Genomic DNA, 18,796 nt, shown 5'->3' with positions numbered 1-18,796 from the left:
CAACGAGAATTATGTCCATAAACACATAGCCACTCGGGCCTACCTAAGAAGCAACCTTGATGGATAAGGACCACTTGAGAAATTACTAAGAATGTCAAATAATTAAATAAATGATTTACACAAACTACAAGTATTTCAAATTTTCACTACATCCCTTCAAAGATATTATATAAATTACTGTGACCTGTACAATATGTAATCTCTTGCAGTTTTCATCAATGACACAAAGACCAATCTCTTAAACTGGAGTAGCTTTATTACAATGACATTATAATTGTTATAATTAAAATATACATAACACCAAAAAAATACTGTACTGTTACCATTACAGGAAATTCTGGAACGTGACAGAGGGTGTTATCTCCCATACCTGCAAGATAAAACTTCCTTCCTGATTGCTAAGGGTAGTCCCTCACATAAATACAATCATCTGACTTCAGCCAGAACAAAATCCCTAAGTGGTTCAAAGTTGTCAAAGGGTTAAAACACAACCAGAAAGCCACAACTTTGTTTGATGAGAATACATTACAAACAGAATTCTTGAAAAAATATTCAAAGCATAACTGCTGCTGCTTTTTTTACAAAACATAGATTGTAAGTACAGTAATGACAAACTGAATAGTAAAATCTGCTGTGCAATGTTAAACAAACTGCAAACACTATTGTTTTTACAATTGTTTTGTACTAGAGGAATCTTCTGCCACAAAATGTAATGCAATAGTCAGATGAATATGTTAACCTTTTGTTTATGAAGTGATAATGCAAAAGCCAATGCCAACAATGATGCTGAACATATGGATCTCTCTGTCAGACAAGGTAGAAAGGTAACAAAAATATATAAGGCTTATCTCATGAAGCATACACAGGAGGGAGAGTATAAGTGAAAACAACTGTAGTCTGGTGAACACATTTAAAGTAACAAAATTAAAAAACAAAACAACTATTATACAGTGAAGTGAACACATTGTATTACTAACCAAGACAGGTTAATGTGTAGTTCTAATTAATACAAAGCACTGGAAATACTATGTCCTGTATTACTAAATCTAAAATATAATATACCAGTAGAATGGAGATACTGTACTGTACTTATATCTAAAAATAAGACTAATAGATAATAACATTTTTTTTGCTGCATCCTGTCATAACTTCATTTAACACATTTAACACCTTTACTACCACTATACCTGCATACAAGATTATTGTATTTCAGAGGAGCCATATGATAAGAGATTGGTATAGATGTACTGTACGCTAAAACCAATAAGCGACTCCTTTATCATACACCATCAAAGATCATCTCTCCTAAATAATATAATACTGTATAATAACCAATACCAAATATATGAGAAATGCCACATCTTCCAATTCTTTACTTATGATATTTTACAACATTATCAATAAAATTCACCATGAAGTGTACAAGAGTACTGTAAATACATTAATATGGCACTGACTGTCTAATCTTACTGTTTATCATTAGGCATCCTTCTGCATGTAATAGGTCAAATACCATGTCAATGTCCAATACTGTACTTAAGTTATACTGTATACAGTATTTCAAAGTAAAGATTCACGGTGTCTACTCTTTACACTATAAAAGATGAAGATATGAACAAGCATGTGTGGACTTTTACTTAACCTGTTTCTGATGTTTTCTATACAAATCTTGCTTCACTCTCCCCTAAAATTTCCCCCATTTCTTTGTGGATTCTGCACCCCCTGACCCTTCCCACACAAAAGAGCAAGAAAAGTAAATATAACCGATTATAGATAAACAGCAATGACAAATATGCATATTTTAACACATACCTTCTTCTATACACTATGTACATGTACTAAGGTATGTGAAATAAATGAGAATCATAATCCAGGATATTCAGTGCCAACATCTCCAGTCAGCCGCACAATACTGTACGGTACTGTACTGTATACACTATACAAACTGATTTTTATCTATTTTTTTCCAAACTTCCTCTCGATATGTTGCAGGATGGTTGGAATCAAAGCAAAATCAGATTTCCTCTCCTTTCTTTGTCTTTAACCGCTATAACATGTCCTCGACAGTGGTGATCCTCGACAAGAATGTCTCAATATTTCCATCTGCTGTTTTCCTTGTTACTTCATACAACCCAGAATTACATAATTATCATCAGCATGTCCACCCCCCTAAACCACAAGACACCAATGGTTCTGGTCATTCACACACACACACAACACACACACACACCACTGCTTCTGTTGAATTCAGTACTGTATATGGGTATTCCTTGAAAATATAACTTAGTACAGTACAGTATAGAGACATTTTCTAATTTCCAGCAACCAGAGCTCCCACTCCCCTGTCAAATTCCCTGTAAGAAAAAGTAGATCAATAAATATGTAAATTGTTTAATAACATAATTTAAAATTTTGCTGAAGTTGAAGGTAATTTGTTCTCCTACTGAGAAAGGGAGATTTACTCAACATTACCTGTATCAGCTAAGAAATGTATAATGTACTGTACTAGCATAAAACAGAATATGTATAAAATTCAAAGCAACAACACATTTAAAAAATCTAAATCTAAAGTGAGGGACAATGATATTTATCTCTATATGTTTTTCTTTCACAAATTTAGACTTACTTTGATGCCATCTGCTCTCCAGGGATATAGAAAGGATTGCACACAACATTTGTATACATGTTGTGCAGACGCCTAAACATCTGAGGAGTAAGCATTACAGAAATTAATGATTTTAAAGAAAGGTTAGTCTACAATGATATAATTCATCAATCTTCCATCAAAGCAACAGTCAACAAATAATCAAAACCAAACTTTTATTTTTAACTATAGTAATTAGATAATAACAGTATTCCTTTACTACACAACTATTTCAAAGAAATAACATTTCCATTTTATATATGCTTTTCATATACAGTACAAAGCAGTCATACAAGTAGTCTTCTGTAGGCTATGTGTTGCACTTATTGTATTTCTAATTTTCTTCGCAGTTCTTCAAATCATAAATACTGTACAATATAAAAAGTGAAGCTTTAGCCTCGATATTTTCACATTGTAGGATCAAATATACTTTAACTTACCATTCTAATTTCATTGTCTCTGAGAGTAGTATTGGCTGCATCTGTGATGATCACAAACTTAATCCTTGTGTTGGTTGTGTATCCAAAGCTGCACTGTCAGTTAAGGAGGGTCATTGCATTTAAGAGGCAGAACATATCTACTAGATTATTATAATAACTCAGATCTTAATAGCTATTATGTCTGCAACTTCCTTTTACTGTATATGGCAGGAGCAAGCAGGACCAAACATGTACTGCACTTTCAAAATAACCAGTGCTCTTATCCACCCAAACTTCTCACTGGTACATGTTGAAGTGAGAAATTTTTGGACCCAGACCACTAACCAGTCTTGATTAGGTACTTTTGTTTGCTCCCAAGAATAATTTCCATTGTCACTGGCTATTGGGATATGGAAGTCTAGGTACAGTACAGTACATTATTCATCTTAGACTCTAACTTAGATGAAAAATATACAGTATACTGTACAGTACAAAACCTTGAATTCAGATGAACGTTTAAATAAAAAAAAAGTAAAACAAGAATAAAATTAATTATCACTGTATATCTGTGCAAAGGATACACTTTATACTCTTCTGATGCATAAAGAAGCCCTAGGTAGAGTTCTCTTGTGTCACCTGGAGTCTTGTTAACCGCAGCAACCTTCTCCTGTATAACATCGAGTGCAGTGTGTGCTAGATAGTGGAGATGAAGCTCCTCACGCCCACTGCCAACCCAAACATAAAGTGGGCTATTCTGATGAAGAAAATATTGAAGATCAGTTACAGAGAAATGACGGATGTCCATTTGTTGGGTGAATGATAGGCTGTATGAAGTGATAAGCCAGATAGTCTTAGCTAACCCTCAATTTTAGGCAAGTTTGTCTCTAAAAGGGTCACATGCCTGGATGCCTGACAATTTGTGGATTATAAATACATTTAAGTCTTTGGAAATAAGGGTAAGAGTCGAGGAAGCCACTAACACACTTTATTCCTTGCACAGGACATGGTATAAATTGTACATTAATATACAGTATACATAAAATTAAACTTAAAAAGCTTCACTGGTATATTTATTAATCATTTGTTAATGTCCTTCTTTGACACGGGTTTCCTTTGTACAGTACTGTAGTGTAAATAAATACTGCACTGTATTGTTCAAAACATTTCTGAGATTAAATTTTCTTTATCAGTTTCAGTATCTAGATTTTATATCACGGTATTTTTGTTAAGAATCTTACAGAATTCCAAACTTATAGACTGCTAACACAGGCAGTCACCAATTAAAGATTACCTGGTTTTCAAAAGCCAAAGGTACCCATTACAGTGAGAAAAATATTGCCCAGTGTCGCCTGTTTGTTTCCAACTAACCTGCTGGGTCCCAACAGTTTCTCACGTCCACTAAAAACGTAAAATTACACCATGACGCTTCAATAAAGTTGCTTTCATTGGTACCAGATATCAAAGTAAGTACTTTCTGGTTAATATGGCCTGGGGTTACGTAGGTTTCTTTGGTTGGTTAGGTCAGGTTCTAGTAAATGTCGCCTCTTTTAAATAAGAATGATACGATAGAGAATATAAGGAGAACACTACAGTACAATACTTGGTTCCATGGGTAATGGGAAGCATCATTAAGGGAAAAATATAAGCTTGGAGGTAAAGACGGAACTCATAGCGTAAAACACATTCTGACTTAACGTATGACAGTAAAACATGGACTTGGAAGAATTAAAATGTATCAAGCTACAGGTAAATTCTTAATTGTCACCTCTTTCCCTATGACAGCTACACACACAGCCATTGTTATTGTTGATCCCAAAAGGTCGCTTATTCACCGATACTTGTGACAAAAAATGTGTCTCAAATCGTTCCATCTCATATCATATTTAATATTTGACGGACTTGTGAAATTATTAACCTTGATACGCGCTTAAAGACATTAGTTGTTGAAGAGCAGTAATAACATTAGCTTTAATCTCTTCGCCACTGATCAGGTTACGGGTACGAATCCAGGAAAAAAGAGTCAAGAAAAAGTCAGAAAAAAACACGGAAAAAACCTAACCTAACCTACAGTACGTTTAATGCCACCATATACTGTATATATTGTGTTGTCAATATGTTCAAGTCATGTGAGTTTATTCCCTGTGACTATATTTCCGTTCACCACGGGTACGCCGCTTGGTAAAGTCTGGTCTTGAATGAGCTCAAACTTTGCCCTAATAGTTTCTAATTTATCATTTCCACCAATTGTCAACGTACTAGCCATTCAGTTTCAGTCTGTTCTTTGTTACAACCTTTATTGTCTAGTGCAAGTTCAGGAGGAATCCATAGTACTGTACCTGGATAAAACCTGTTTGGTAGGGTCAGACAGATGATATGCGCGCAGCTTTCAATTTCACTCAAGGTCAATATAGGTACACTGTAACGTCAGGCAAGAGCTGGGTCACATTGGGGATTAGGTGTGGGTAGACCTCTTATATTGACCTTGGTCTCACCATTGGGTCCCGTATCATAAATCCTTTGCAAAGTTTAAACATATCCTTTTGTTATAAATTTCAGAGCAGTTCTAATACTACACGAGCTGGAGGGCTTGGAAATGCCCGATAGTAAGTTTGTAGTGATATTACTTTTTTAAAGATCCGAAGTCAGTTTTGGGGGTAAATTATTAAATTGGAATGTATATCGCTTACTATATCCTTTTTAAGCATATCAGTAAATCTTTTGCTTGACTACGCCCATTTGTTCCTGCATAATAAGATTGTATTATCAGATGGTTTTTCTGGCCAAAATATTTATACGTATACAAAAGAATACAAAAGAATCGTAATAAATTTGACTTCTTAGTTCCATTATGTGAACTAATTAAAATTTCTATAGCTGAGGGTAATTTCTTCAATATAACTGTCCTGAATTTATTACATACCAATTAATTATTCAATACATATTTTTATTATTATTACCAACCGAATCTCTAGAATATTAACTTTGCAATCAATAGTTCAGACATTTTTAAGACACTTTTTTTCTATGGTGTTTGCCTCGCAAAGGACCTATACTATTATTATTAATCATTTAATTAAAGTGATACTCGGTTGTTCTCTTTAATACTATGGTAACACCGTTAAACTTCCTCAATCATTTAATTCCTGCATTTAATCTCATGCAAAGTCATATAAGTCTCACATTTAAACTCATTCATGAAACTGTCAAATTTCTTTGTTGCAATAAAAGAAACTGTAACTTTTACATGGGAGGACTTCTTTAAACTGTAGTTATGTTACAATAGGCAAAGTATTTCTGGAAATTGCCAATTTAACTGTAAAATAATGCAGTCAGTTTTGATGACAAATGGTCATGGCTTCATCATGACCTAACACCAGGTACACACAGTTCCTCAGTGTTGTGGACATCATGATGGTATTACCCGAGTCGGCCAGCCAAGCCCAGGCACCAGTTGCTGCTCTTGCCAATGACATCGTACTTCTCCCACAAAGAGGAATTGTCAAAAGTACAGACTTACCACAAGTGACCGTTGTGAGAACATTAAGGAACAAACAGTTCACTTAAAAATTTGTATTTTCAGGTATTCAAATTATGTTTGAGAAATGAAGGGTGATACACATATTATAATTATCATTTATTAAAGGAGGTATTATTACCTTTGAAAATCTTAAATCATTCATTACATATATAAAATAAAACCTCAATAAAGTCCCCTCAATGATTATTACCCACTACAGTATTTTAACACCCGCAGAACTAGAAAAAACTTGGTCTACTTTATAGTTGGGAAAAGAAGCACTTCAATTAACACCCCTAACACCTTCAAGTAATGCTATAACCACACACATGGCTTACATAAGCACCTTAACCCAGTCTGAGTTCACGTACATTCTACAAACAACTTTCTGTACTCATATATACTCAGTGCAATACAGTACTGTACTTAAATCCCCCACCTAATAACACATAAAGGTTAAGACTTAACTAGGGAGTATTTCTGTCCTCTGGAGCCAGCAGGGTTTGTCTCTCATTCACAATGGAGCCAGGCAATAGTAGGTGATCTACCTTGATGTACCATTCCCTCCGAGTCTAGTTGATCTGACACACCTCCGACCTGAGATTCGACATCATAGCTCTATCTCTAGCTACCTATCTCACAATGCAAAATTCCAAATTACTTCGATAATTAATTATTTACAGTATGTCATTAATACAATTAGGTATAATAAAGGTCAGATTTGGGATGAGGCATGACAAATTTTTTATTTGTAGGGGTGTGAATTTTTCTTCATTATATTAGATAAAATTGGTATTGATAAAACACAATAAAAAAAAGAAGTAAAACTGTATGCTAAATTACCACATGGATACCTCCTGAAATAAACAATATGATAAAACCCTAAGTGGCTACTATCTTTCTTACTACAGTGTATTTTTATCATCATCCGCCTCTTCCTTGGACTCGGTGGTGACAGGCACATAATGGCAAGTGTTGCTCATTACTGAAATAAGGAGATTACAAATTAGATTTTAATTATAATGAAATACCTATTGTCCTTTAATTATATAAAAAACAGTTTTAATGTCATATAAAGTTGTTGAGAGACTGTACAGTACCTTGAATTTCCCCAGTAAATCTTCTGGAAGGTTAAACCTTTTAATGTTAGGCAGGATTCTCATCCTGAACCTCTCTTTCAAGCTCTGCCAAGTTCTGGCTGGAAAAAAAATGTAAATCATAAATATTAAAAAAAAAACATGACCTGTATATTCCCCAAAATAATTAAAAGTGAAAGTATTTTCTGGGAGCTGACTTATAAGAAGATGATGCACATCCTCAAGCGAGGTTGTTTCATTACTGAAATAAAGCTTAAGACATAGAATGATATTAATGCTAATGGTAATAAAGACTGCATAACTTTGACTTTTTGTGAAGGCAAATTAAAAGGTTTTAATGACTCACTTTGTACAATATCATCCTTCTCCATTCTCTGCCAAAAATCCCTGCCTTTTACTTCACTGAAGGCTTCGTTATCATTTATATATTGTAAAATCTTCATATCCTCTTTGACTGTGTATGGAGAACGCCTGTGGAGGATATACAGGCCATAAAAAACTAATTTTTAAGCAACCAACGGTAAATTTCTGTCCATTTATGACTTCACAGTTTAAAACTGAAAAGTACATTAAAACAAACAAATAAATCACATAAACTGTTAAATTTGATCTAGTTACAAAAAAAAAAAAATCAAAGTTTCATACAATTCTCAAGTACAATTAGTGGCTTAATCATTTTTTTCTGAATACAGTATGAAGAACTTAGGTACAGTACTAGGAGGAACTCAAGCCTGCCATTTCAGCTGAAAATTGTACCTACAGCCCTATGTTTATCCACTCGTAAATTTACATCTAGTGTTCCCAGGACTTGTAGCACAAGTTTGCAAATTAGCTGACCATCCTATAACAACCCATATTAAAGTGTAGCCTGGGATGCAAAAGTTACCACTTGTCTTAGGCAACTCAAATACCTCACACCAGTTGGAAATGGGAGGAAGGAAGCCCCCAGGTCCCTCTATGGATCTTGGACTAAGGAGACACACAACACCGAAAGGTCTTTCGTGGTAACTTTTGTCTCCCAGATCCCTCTACATTTTGGGATAAGGATGTGACAGGAAGGTCAACTAATTAGTTGCAGTCAACAACGTCAGGGGTCCAGAAAACTCTACATTTTCAATTAATAGACTTGTTTGAGTATACATGTAAACCCCGAGCCAGGCACATAGGCTATACAGTATATATAAAAAATCTATCAAACAAAATTAGTTAATGCAAGAAAACTTACTAAATGAGACACTGCCAATCTAATAAAACTAACAGACATTAATAGTGATGAAATTCTTTATGAGAATAATTTATTGGGTACAATTTTTCTCTTACTGAACAAACAGCCCAGATATGATTGAAATCAAACAATTTGGCCCATGGCTCATTTAGTTCTTAAAAAACAAATTTTTTTTGGACATACTTACTTTAACTTTACAGCACTTGAAGGGGACCTGGTAGTACCTGGCTGGGTGGAGGTGGCGGGGGATGTTACAGCATTAGAGGAGGGGCTGTGGGATCGGGGGGTGGTGGAGTACCTGGGGGTGGTGGGATACCTTGTGGTGGAGGGGGACAATGAGGTGTCAGCAGGCAGCAACTGAGTGATACCCAAGAAAAAAAAAGTACTAGTTAATTTACATTACTTAAGTTTCTTTATATGCTAATAAGATTTTTTCCCATTATTATATAAGATAATGCAGAAAGGACAGAATCAAGAGAGAAAACAAACATTCACTCACCTTCCATCCATATACTGTACTCTTTAACTGTTATATACCAAACTCTCCTACCAGTTATGTCCTCCTCCTGCTCTCTAGATGCTCATATCCCTTACCTCTTGTGTTTCCTTCACCCCATAATTCCATCCCCTCCTACCTATGAACTACACACTCTCATTACCAATCTTTTTCTCCCTGTTATCAAGAAATGTCCATACCACCTCAGCAAACTCTATGCATCTGTCCATTTTTTTTTTTTCATTTCCACAGCTACATTTAATTTCTTATTATTATTTCCTGCATCCTACTTACCTACATATCTAGTTTACCTCACAGTAAGGGTAAGTCAATAATTCTTCTCATTAATACTAAACGGGATGACCAAAACACACTAAAGACATACGGAGAAACAGCAGTCATGATATAAATGCTATGATTTATAAAGTGAATAAAAACAGTCAAGATTTAAACACCAAAAATTATAAAGAAAACTGCCTTATGGTTTCCCTAAGGCATAATGGAAGGGGAATAAAACTTCATGGGTCACTTTTTAAATGTGTAAATGAGGGAGAGGGCGACAGTAAACTATAGGTCACAAATTACTCTCTCCTAATATCATGTACTAATGTTTATTTCTATTATCATTGTAAGGAGTAAGAAAGAGTATAAGGAGGAGTTGAACCCTGATTGACATTATAAATTCAATTACTAGTCAATAGCTTACCTCTAAGGTGCCACACACTTCATTGTCATCATGGGGCTGACCACACCTGATGCATTCTCCTCTGTCTTCCTCCTCTTTCATCTCCTGTGTTTTATTGGCCTCGCCCCCAAAGCTGAATTATCAAATAACAAACAAACTTATTTAATTTGTCATTTATACACTACATCTGTTACAGCTTTAAAAATAAACAGAAACAATTACAGGGAGGTTTCTTTTTTTCAAACCAGAATTAAGAGTTAAACACACTAAATTATTTATTCTGGAAAATAGCACATAAAGGACAGAAATGTTTATGAGTGACTGTGTGCATGCTTACGACAGGATTATGCAAATGTGTAGTTATCACCCACTCAGGAAGGGCACACACACAGCTCCATAACCTGACCACACATACACACACACAACACACTCACTTTGGAGAGAAAACCTTACATACACACACATATTTGTACCAAGTCCTTTAAAGCTCGTTTACAGGTATCTCTTGAGATAAGAAATTCGCTTATATGAATTTCTTAAATTACCATCTCTTTTTCGTGTTACGGAAGCTTCAACTGCTTATACAAATTTGGGTCCTGACAAAAATTCAAATTGCATGCCCCCGAGAGTCAACTGGGGTGGCCACATCCCCATTAGTGTTCTCCCTACCAGCCTGAGATGGAATTATGTTTATTTTTCAACTTGTAAACTTTAGTATACCCTGTATAAATATAACTTTTTCATAATATTTTCATTAAGTTATATGCACACACAATCCTACATACAGAATGTGCAAAAAAAAAAAAAAATATTAATAATAATAATAATAATTATCATAAGGTCAGAAACATAAAAGGAATAAACATTTCTTTGTGTGAGAAAGCAGGAGGGGAAACATTGCTAAGGGTCGGCAGAGGTGGTTGGGCTGCATTGCTATGGCGATGCTTGAGGGCAACCATGCATGTAGCAGCCAGCGTCTAAGCAAATGGCGCCACTGGCAGCTGTGTTAAAATTTGTTTTCGCTTTTCTAGTTTCATCTAGACAGTATTTTATTAATGGTTTTAATGTTTGGTAGTAAATTACAGAAGTTGTGTACGATTTATCATTAGTTACGAAGATTTTTTCTTGTTTGTGACTGATTTTGTGTTCTTCTATTCAAAATACGAAAAATCACCTCACAAATGTTTTTGTTTTTTTTAACCTAACCCATTTATATATCGAGGGCCATCTGTAGATGTATGTGTGTCTGGATCGTGGAGATGTGTCAGCATGCCTGAGTGAGGCAAATTCACATGTCTACCTATCATATGCCCTATCTTATAGCAATATGGAAGACTTCAATGCTTAATATGCATAACTACCCACGGGAGATTAACGGGAAGGGACGAGTCCATTACCAAAGGCTGGTGGAGTGTGTTAAATAGCAAAGTGATAACTTCTTAACGATTGAGATTTGGAATTTTCTTCATGGAAATATTTTAGTCTATAATAAGCCATAAACACCTAATGAAGCTTGGCACAAGTTTCCCTGAACACCCTGTATAAAGGGAATCATAACGGATTAAATTTTTTGGGGGTATACAGTACCTGGTCCGTATGTATACTGGGGGATACATGTTAGCTTATGCTAAGTCGGGCAAGGGCTTATTATTGTCTGATTAATCACCAACACACCAATACAGTAGTTGCCTTTACTAAACAAGATGTACAGGAGTAGTACAATAAAGTTAATAATGGGCCTTTATACGGAATGTTGAGGAAGTTTGACCTCAAAGTATAAATCTCAACACAAGTCAATACTGTATAATTGTATGAGGTAGAAAAGATATAACAGTTTGTGAAATTACCTTGAATTAAAAGGCCAAAAGTTCAAGTACGTAGTACAGAGAATAATTCCATCAAAAATTTTGTCAAAAGTACATTAATGAAGCTTATAGAATTAAGTTCAAAGCCATAGGTCTACCTTACTTCACTGATGAACAGTTAGCAATCATTGTGAAAACTGTGTCCCATTTTGCCTCCCCATGTACAGTACTGTTAACACAATGTACTGCTCTGTACTTACACAAACAGTATCCTTGTCTTGATATCCTCATCAACTTTATAAGAGTCGATGTCACGAATAATATGTTTCACGTACTGTTCTTTTAGGGACTGCCAGGTTCGTCCTGGGCAGATCTGCAATTCAGGTGGAAACATGTGTTAAGACAAAATAACTTAAAGTCTGGAGAAGTAAGAATGGGGAGATGAGGAGAGAGTAGGCACACTATCATAGGTATATCTACAATGTCTTGAAACCAATTATTAGTTGAAGGGGTAAAGGGAGAAGGGAAAGATTGAAGGGCAGGAACAGAATGTATAGAAGGATCTTATAGTACTGTACATTATAGTACAGTAATAAAATTTACTGATATACTAAGAATGAATCCTCTAGTTTTGTATGCTATCCATTTATGCTGTAGATGTGCTTGTTGACAGATTAGCTGATATATGCAGCAATGACCATCAGCAGTGAGGAATTACTTTCCCAAAACACCTGAAAGGAGATAATGTCACCTAAGAATAAGTTAGCACCTTGGCCCTGCTAGATTACAATGAACATTTTATTTAAGTGATGCAAAGTGGGTGAAATGTTCCAATTCTATTTTGTACATACAAAGACAACCACTTACCACAACAGAAACTAACAATCAATTAACGTGATAAATCTTTCAATTTAGTTTTTATATTCTCGTGTCCTATAGAAGTGGGTTAGGTTAGGTAAAGTCGAAAAGTTAAAATTACAGTACGAGCAGACTGGGTAGGGATAAGTTCTTTGGTTTACTTTGAACTTACCTTGGCTTCCACCATCTGCTGCCACATTTTTCTGCCCTTACATTGGTTGTAGCAGTGCTTGTTCATTATGTACTCAATTATGCTCCACTTCTCTTTGTCTGAGTACGGACGGCCCCTGGAAAATGGAATATTTATACTATTATATTATTTCTCAACATTCTTATAAAAAATATCTAAAACTAAATACATAAGTTCTACACACACACACACACATACAAACACACTGGGGAAGGGAAGGAAGAGGAAAAGTAGGTGATAGTAGAGATGAAGGTTGGGGAAGAACTGAAGGAGGGAAAATGAAAATAAAGAATTAAAAGTAGGCATTGATAGTGGAGATAAAAAAAAGGAAGAATAAGAATAACAAGGCAACCTACCTTGGTCTCTTTTTTTTTTCGGGTCTAGATGGTTTATCAAACTGTGCAAACTCATCCGGGGAGTCCGGCGACCTATCCCTGAAATTTACACATAACAGTAACCACAAAATTATTACAGCAGTAAGAATTAATAAAGGAAGGACAAGTGTGTATTTTATCCCTGATTCTGGCTCCCTGTTATTCATTCTGTATTACTTGGGATAGAATAATAAACAAGAGATTAATCCTCAAATTTCTCTTTCTGATCAAATTACATAATTATAAGACATCAATATCTTATCATGACAGTCATGCTATAATATTCCTTTAAGCAGTGACAATACTATAAAGTAACTGTTTCCAGCCATACCCTCATGTCTCAATTACCAGAGGAGAAAGTATTCCTGGATGATATGAATGTTGCTATTCAAAGTCAGATATATAATACAGAACTTTTGGTATATGGTTCACTGATGAATTACACCACCTAAACATGATCACTTTAAACAAAATCCCAGATGAAGAAGAATAAAATGTATACATTATATTTATATCAGCACATACCGGATGGGCAGGGGTTGTAAATCCTGCCAACATTTTTGTTGAAAGAGAACCTCCATCACTTCTACAGGTTCAACATAGCTAGACTTTTTGGTAACCCTGGAGAGAAAAGGAATAAAACAAATTACCATGGATTCCAATGGAGTATGGGTGAGGGCCAATTGGTAATGCCATAATTAATAGGTCACCTGGAGAATGAAATGCCACCTTTTTATATGTATGTTAAGCTAAATATAAAATAGTCATTTAGTTTATATCATGGAAAATCGTGACGGTAACAAAGCACGAGTTGAACTGTCGTACTTAGTTACATAACCAAAAATATAAAAAGCAGATCAAGAAAACTGAAGATATTAAGTGGGAAGTAAGTACTGTAATAGACTTCATAATCCTGTACTGTATAGTGTACTGTACTGTACTGTACTGGGTATTCCACAAAACTGTAGGTATAAAAAACTTAAAGCTCTTACCTATAACTTTTGAGGGGCAGAATAGTCTTGCTCTCAATACAATCGTTTATGTATTTAGGAGAATAATATTCCCCATATTTTTCAGGGCATGTCTCCCCTGAGGGCCAGAAACGAATTGTGTATGGCCCTCTATCAGAGGAAAAGTGTCCCCCCCATTTCTGAAGAATAAATTGACTGATTAAGTGATTTTACATAACCAGACATAGGGAATTCATCACTTACAATAAAATTCAAAATAGATATGAAGTAAACACTTATCTTATAATACTGTATATTACATATACGTAATAGAACTGCGAGGATAACACAGTGTCAAATGAGTTATTGTATCTTTGAAAATTACAAGCATTTAGTGGCAATTCTCCAGTTCCATAAGAGTTTAGTTGTTAAGTTTGCAATCCTTACAGAGTTCATTCTCCTTCCCTTCTAGGGTAATACTGAAGGAGATGGATAACACCAAAAGGAGTTATTCGATTTTGTTAATTTTTTTCCACAGATGCGATTGTTATAGTATTTTAAAAAAAGAGACAACCTTTTATTTTAATTATCAGTATTTTTTTTTTATCTACGAACATAAATCACTTGTAGTGGTCAGGGCATGAAGGAGGAGGAAAATTGTATTGCAAAACACAGTGTACATCTGATCATATGACACTAAAATGATGTCTGTACATGCTTTGTATGTGAAGAATTTAATTATTTACCAAATATACTCCCCTGTAAAATCTGCCGAGTCAGCTCGTGTTGTCGTCTACACTGTTTGTTTACAACCAACCCACTCAGTCCACAAAAAACATACAATTACACCACTTTGCTTCAAGAAAGTTACTTTCATTGGTACCAGATATCAAAGTAAGTACTTTCTGTTTAATATGGTGGGGGTTCAGAGGGCAGAGGGGCTAGGAAGTTAGGTAGGTTTCTTTGGTTGGTTAGGTCAGGTTCTATTAGGTTTTAGTAAATGTGGTCTCTTTTAAAATACCTTCTATAATGATAAAAATACCTGTGGAAAATATTAAAGGAATTGAACAACCCCTTCTGGTATTAGCCATCTCCTGGATTTCCCCTTCTAGTACAGTACTGTACAATTATTCCCAGTTTTGAAAGGATTCTGCTCCTTTAAAACCTTTCATAAATCAAAGTACACTTTCCCATAGATGCCCATTATAAAGGCTGAGATACAGTACTGTACTGTACATTCCCATGAAAAAAGAAGCCACATAACATGTTTTTAATAAACAAAAATTGTTGTACACAATAATCATAAGCCAATAATTAATCAACACTTTCTCTTACAACTCTATACCTTTATTGTACAGTACATAGCTAATTAGCATATTGTATATGAAATTTAAGAACACAGAAAAATTTCCTTTTTTTACTGTACTGTTTTATATGTGAGTAAATAAGGAGAAACTGAACAATCAGACAACCGCTGAGTGACTGTGTGCCTGGTGGAGGAAGGTCTACTGGTGCTACTATAGCATGCAGTCTACAAAGAAATCTTTAGTCTAAACTGACCTCACCTATCTTGACAACACGCTCTAGTAGCACCGATCTACTTGTCTTCTGTGAGTTTGAAAAGTTACAGTACACTATATGGTATTTGAAGGAGACTGTCGACTGATTTATAGACTTAATATCATTGTGGTTGCAGTGTTAGAGAATAATGAAATAAGTAAGCATTCAGTTCTGGTAGGAACAAATAAATAAATAAATACAGTAAATTAAAAAATAAATAAAAAGTGAGAGAATTCTTGTAACATATTATTACTTAGAAAATTAAAAAAATATATAATTTTTTTTTCCTTTTAAATTTTGGGTATTCATTCGTAAATCAAAGCACTGCAATTGTTTTTCCTAACTTCCAATTTTTTATATACCAAAGCTTCGTAATTGAGTTAAGAAATATATTCATTACAACAGGTATATACTGTACTGCAACTTACCGGGATCAGTTCGTTCAGTTCATAATGCTCCTTGCAGGAGCGCATTGAGAACTGCATGGGTTTTCCCGCTGGCGTTACGAACAGGTACCTTCCGCTATTGAATTCCATCTTTGTTGAAGGTAACAAATTCAGGAGTACCAGCAGAGTTTGGTGGGGAGAAAATAGGAAAAACTGTGTTGGAATTTGACCCTTAAAATATAGAAAATGATATCAATCTATCCACCCACCCAGTTATGGCATGCACCTCTCTTACAGTCACTATCCACCCAGTTATGGCCTGCACCTGTACAGCCTATCCATCCACAGTTGTCAATATGACAACAGGACACTATACCAGAACTTGTAGCCAGATATTTTCTATGAATTATACTTTTACCAATGAATTACAGTAATAACAGTTTTGATGAATACCTGTTATGTTAGTCACTATTACTGCCTACTCATTTTGGATTGAAATACTGTACATCTATCACCTCAACCAATGTAACAATGTAAAAAACAATCATGTTACTATGGTATTATTTCACTTGTTGCCACTAAACGAATCTCAGAATTTTACAGTTGCAATCAGAAATTTGACAATTCTACGACACTTTTGTTCAATAGCATTTCTTGCTCAAATTAGGTTTAAGAGAGATATTTAACATCTTATTTATGTTTGTACAGTATGTGACAGTACACAACCAGAACATCGAACGACTGTAGAGCTTCCTGGTTAGGTTAGAGTCAAAACTGTATTTCCAATGGTTTTCCATGTGTTTTCAACATTTTTTACCTAAGTTTTACAGCAAATCTCTAGATTCTGAGATGGAAAGGGGGGTTCACTATTGATTTGCACCAGAAATAAAGATAAAATTCGGGATCTATTTCGTTTGGGGGATAGCAGCGGATTTTAATGAAAATCGGTAAACTAGTACAGTTTTTTACACTGATTCCCAAAATCTAACCTAACCTAACCTACCTAAGTTTCTCCATTTATTCCTCCAAGTTTGCTCCACAGCAATGATCCACTATCCAGTAACGATGGTGGAGAAAACTGTACTAGTGTACCGATTAAAATCCGCTTCTAGCCCCCAAACAAAAAAGATTCCAAATTCGTTCATAACACAATAAAACCCACCGGGAATACAGAGCTTTAACTTCTATTTCGTACACTGGCAAAGACGCTTCAATACAGCACACACTAAACTGATTTACAGCCAATTAAAATAACAATTTGGAATGAGTTACAAACATACCTTTAGTTGTCAGAATTGAAACTGTTAAATCCACCGTGGTTAAGACTTGTAAATAAAGTTACTGTTGTTCATTAACTCCCCAACGGCCGTTACCGTCTTGTATACAGTGTTGCCAGGTCTCCTTGGTCACATTTCCCTGATCCATCCCCGAAAAATTCCCTTTTTGTCACCAAGTTTCCTTACTTACCTGTATATTCTGTCTTATATTAAAGTCAGCCCAATTCAAAATTTACTTTAGAAAGGCCGAAAACAGTGGCCAATTTCTGTACCTGCGGCATAATCTGGTAACTATGATATGAATAACTTTTTCCTTTTTACCACTCATCGTCTCGGTCATGTCTCTGTTGGCATAGACTTGATGTACCTGAACCTGCTCCAGTGTTGCCTCGCTAACAATGATACTTAAGGCTGGTAAGTCCTTAATATGATGCACAAGAAGTTTTTAAAGACACGATTTCGATTGATTTTACATTGGCAATTAATCACATGTACAATATAAATATACTGTACTATAAGTATGAACTACAAATATAACTAAAGCGCTTAACAGACCGATCAGTGGCGAAGAGAATCAAATTAATCAGTGCATTAAAGTACAATAACTGCTATAGCTCACAACCGTAATAAAAAGTAAAATAATCCCCCCGGTAAAAGTTCCATTTTTCTTTTATTGCAACAGAGAAAACTAAAATTTCTTGAATGAAATTAAATGCGGGACTTAAACGACTTTGAATGAGTTTAAAGCGACTTTGAATGAGTTTAAAGAGACTTTGAATGAGTTTAAAGCGACTTTGAATGAGTTAGTATTAAAGAGAACATCCGAGTATCAATTTAATTACATGAATAACAATAAAAATAATATAGGTCATTTGCGAAAGAAAAGTGTCTTAGAATTATCTGAACTATTAATTCGAACGATAAAATACTCGAGATTTGGTTGGCGGCAGTAATAATGATGATGGTGATGATAATAATAATAATATTATTATTAACTGTGTATAGAATAATTCTCATGTAATTAATTCAGGACCGAGTTATATTAAAAAAATAACATTAGCTATTGAAATTTTAATAATAAAAAAAAAATCACAATGGAACTTTAGTAAATTTTTGCAAAACGAATTTTACGTTACAAATTAACCGTATTAGCAAAAAAAAAAAAAAGAATAAATGAATTTCTGGATTATTAGGAACCCTTGTACAATAGTATATTGGTTTGGTTATGTTAGATTAGGGTACGTTATGTTAGGTTAGGTAGTTAAGGTTAGGTAGGTAAGATAAGGTTAGGCTAGATTAGGTTTGGTTAGGTT

General features: G+C 34.7%; 2 protein-coding genes across 4 annotated transcripts; both read right to left on the bottom strand.

Moving 5' to 3' along the window:
• Positions 1-238: 238 nt before the first annotated feature.
• LOC121863570 (trafficking protein particle complex subunit 2-like protein) lies at positions 239-4,974 on the bottom strand. Its single transcript, XM_042362279.1, has 5 exons — positions 4,829-4,974; positions 3,645-3,817; positions 3,085-3,172; positions 2,627-2,706; positions 239-2,354 (listed from the first exon to the last, which is right to left on the bottom strand). The coding sequence occupies exons 1-5, from the start codon at positions 4,859-4,861 to the stop codon at positions 2,312-2,314; spliced, it is 417 nt and encodes a 138-aa protein (XP_042218213.1). The 5' UTR covers positions 4,862-4,974; the 3' UTR covers positions 239-2,311.
• A 1,710-nt stretch (positions 4,975-6,684) lies between these two features.
• LOC121863567 lies at positions 6,685-18,224 on the bottom strand. Of its 3 annotated transcripts, none has more exons than XM_042362268.1 (12): positions 17,756-18,212; positions 16,249-16,356; positions 14,303-14,460; positions 13,836-13,931; positions 13,293-13,370; positions 12,919-13,033; positions 12,149-12,261; positions 10,105-10,216; positions 9,090-9,259; positions 8,024-8,148; positions 7,681-7,778; positions 6,685-7,565 (listed from the first exon to the last, which is right to left on the bottom strand). In XM_042362268.1, exons 1-12 carry the CDS (start codon positions 17,762-17,764, stop codon positions 7,563-7,565), a joined length of 1,185 nt encoding a protein of 394 aa, XP_042218202.1. In that variant the 5' UTR covers positions 17,765-18,212; the 3' UTR covers positions 6,685-7,562. The 3 variants fall into 3 exon arrangements, with proteins under 3 accessions (XP_042218202.1, XP_042218203.1, XP_042218204.1); XM_042362269.1 differs by lacking the exon at positions 17,756-18,212 and adding an exon at positions 17,487-17,725; XM_042362270.1 differs by lacking the exon at positions 8,024-8,148 and having other exon boundaries at positions 17,756-18,224.
• Between the last annotated feature and the right edge of the window lie 572 nt (positions 18,225-18,796).

Source organism: Homarus americanus, unplaced genomic scaffold, assembly GCF_018991925.1.
Source record: "Homarus americanus isolate GMGI-L3 unplaced genomic scaffold, GMGI_Hamer_2.0 scaffold41366, whole genome shotgun sequence".
Lineage (NCBI taxonomy): Eukaryota > Metazoa > Arthropoda > Malacostraca > Decapoda > Nephropidae > Homarus > Homarus americanus.
The sequence above is the reverse complement of the archived record's forward strand: the minus strand, read 5'-3'. Positions and strand labels throughout refer to the sequence as shown.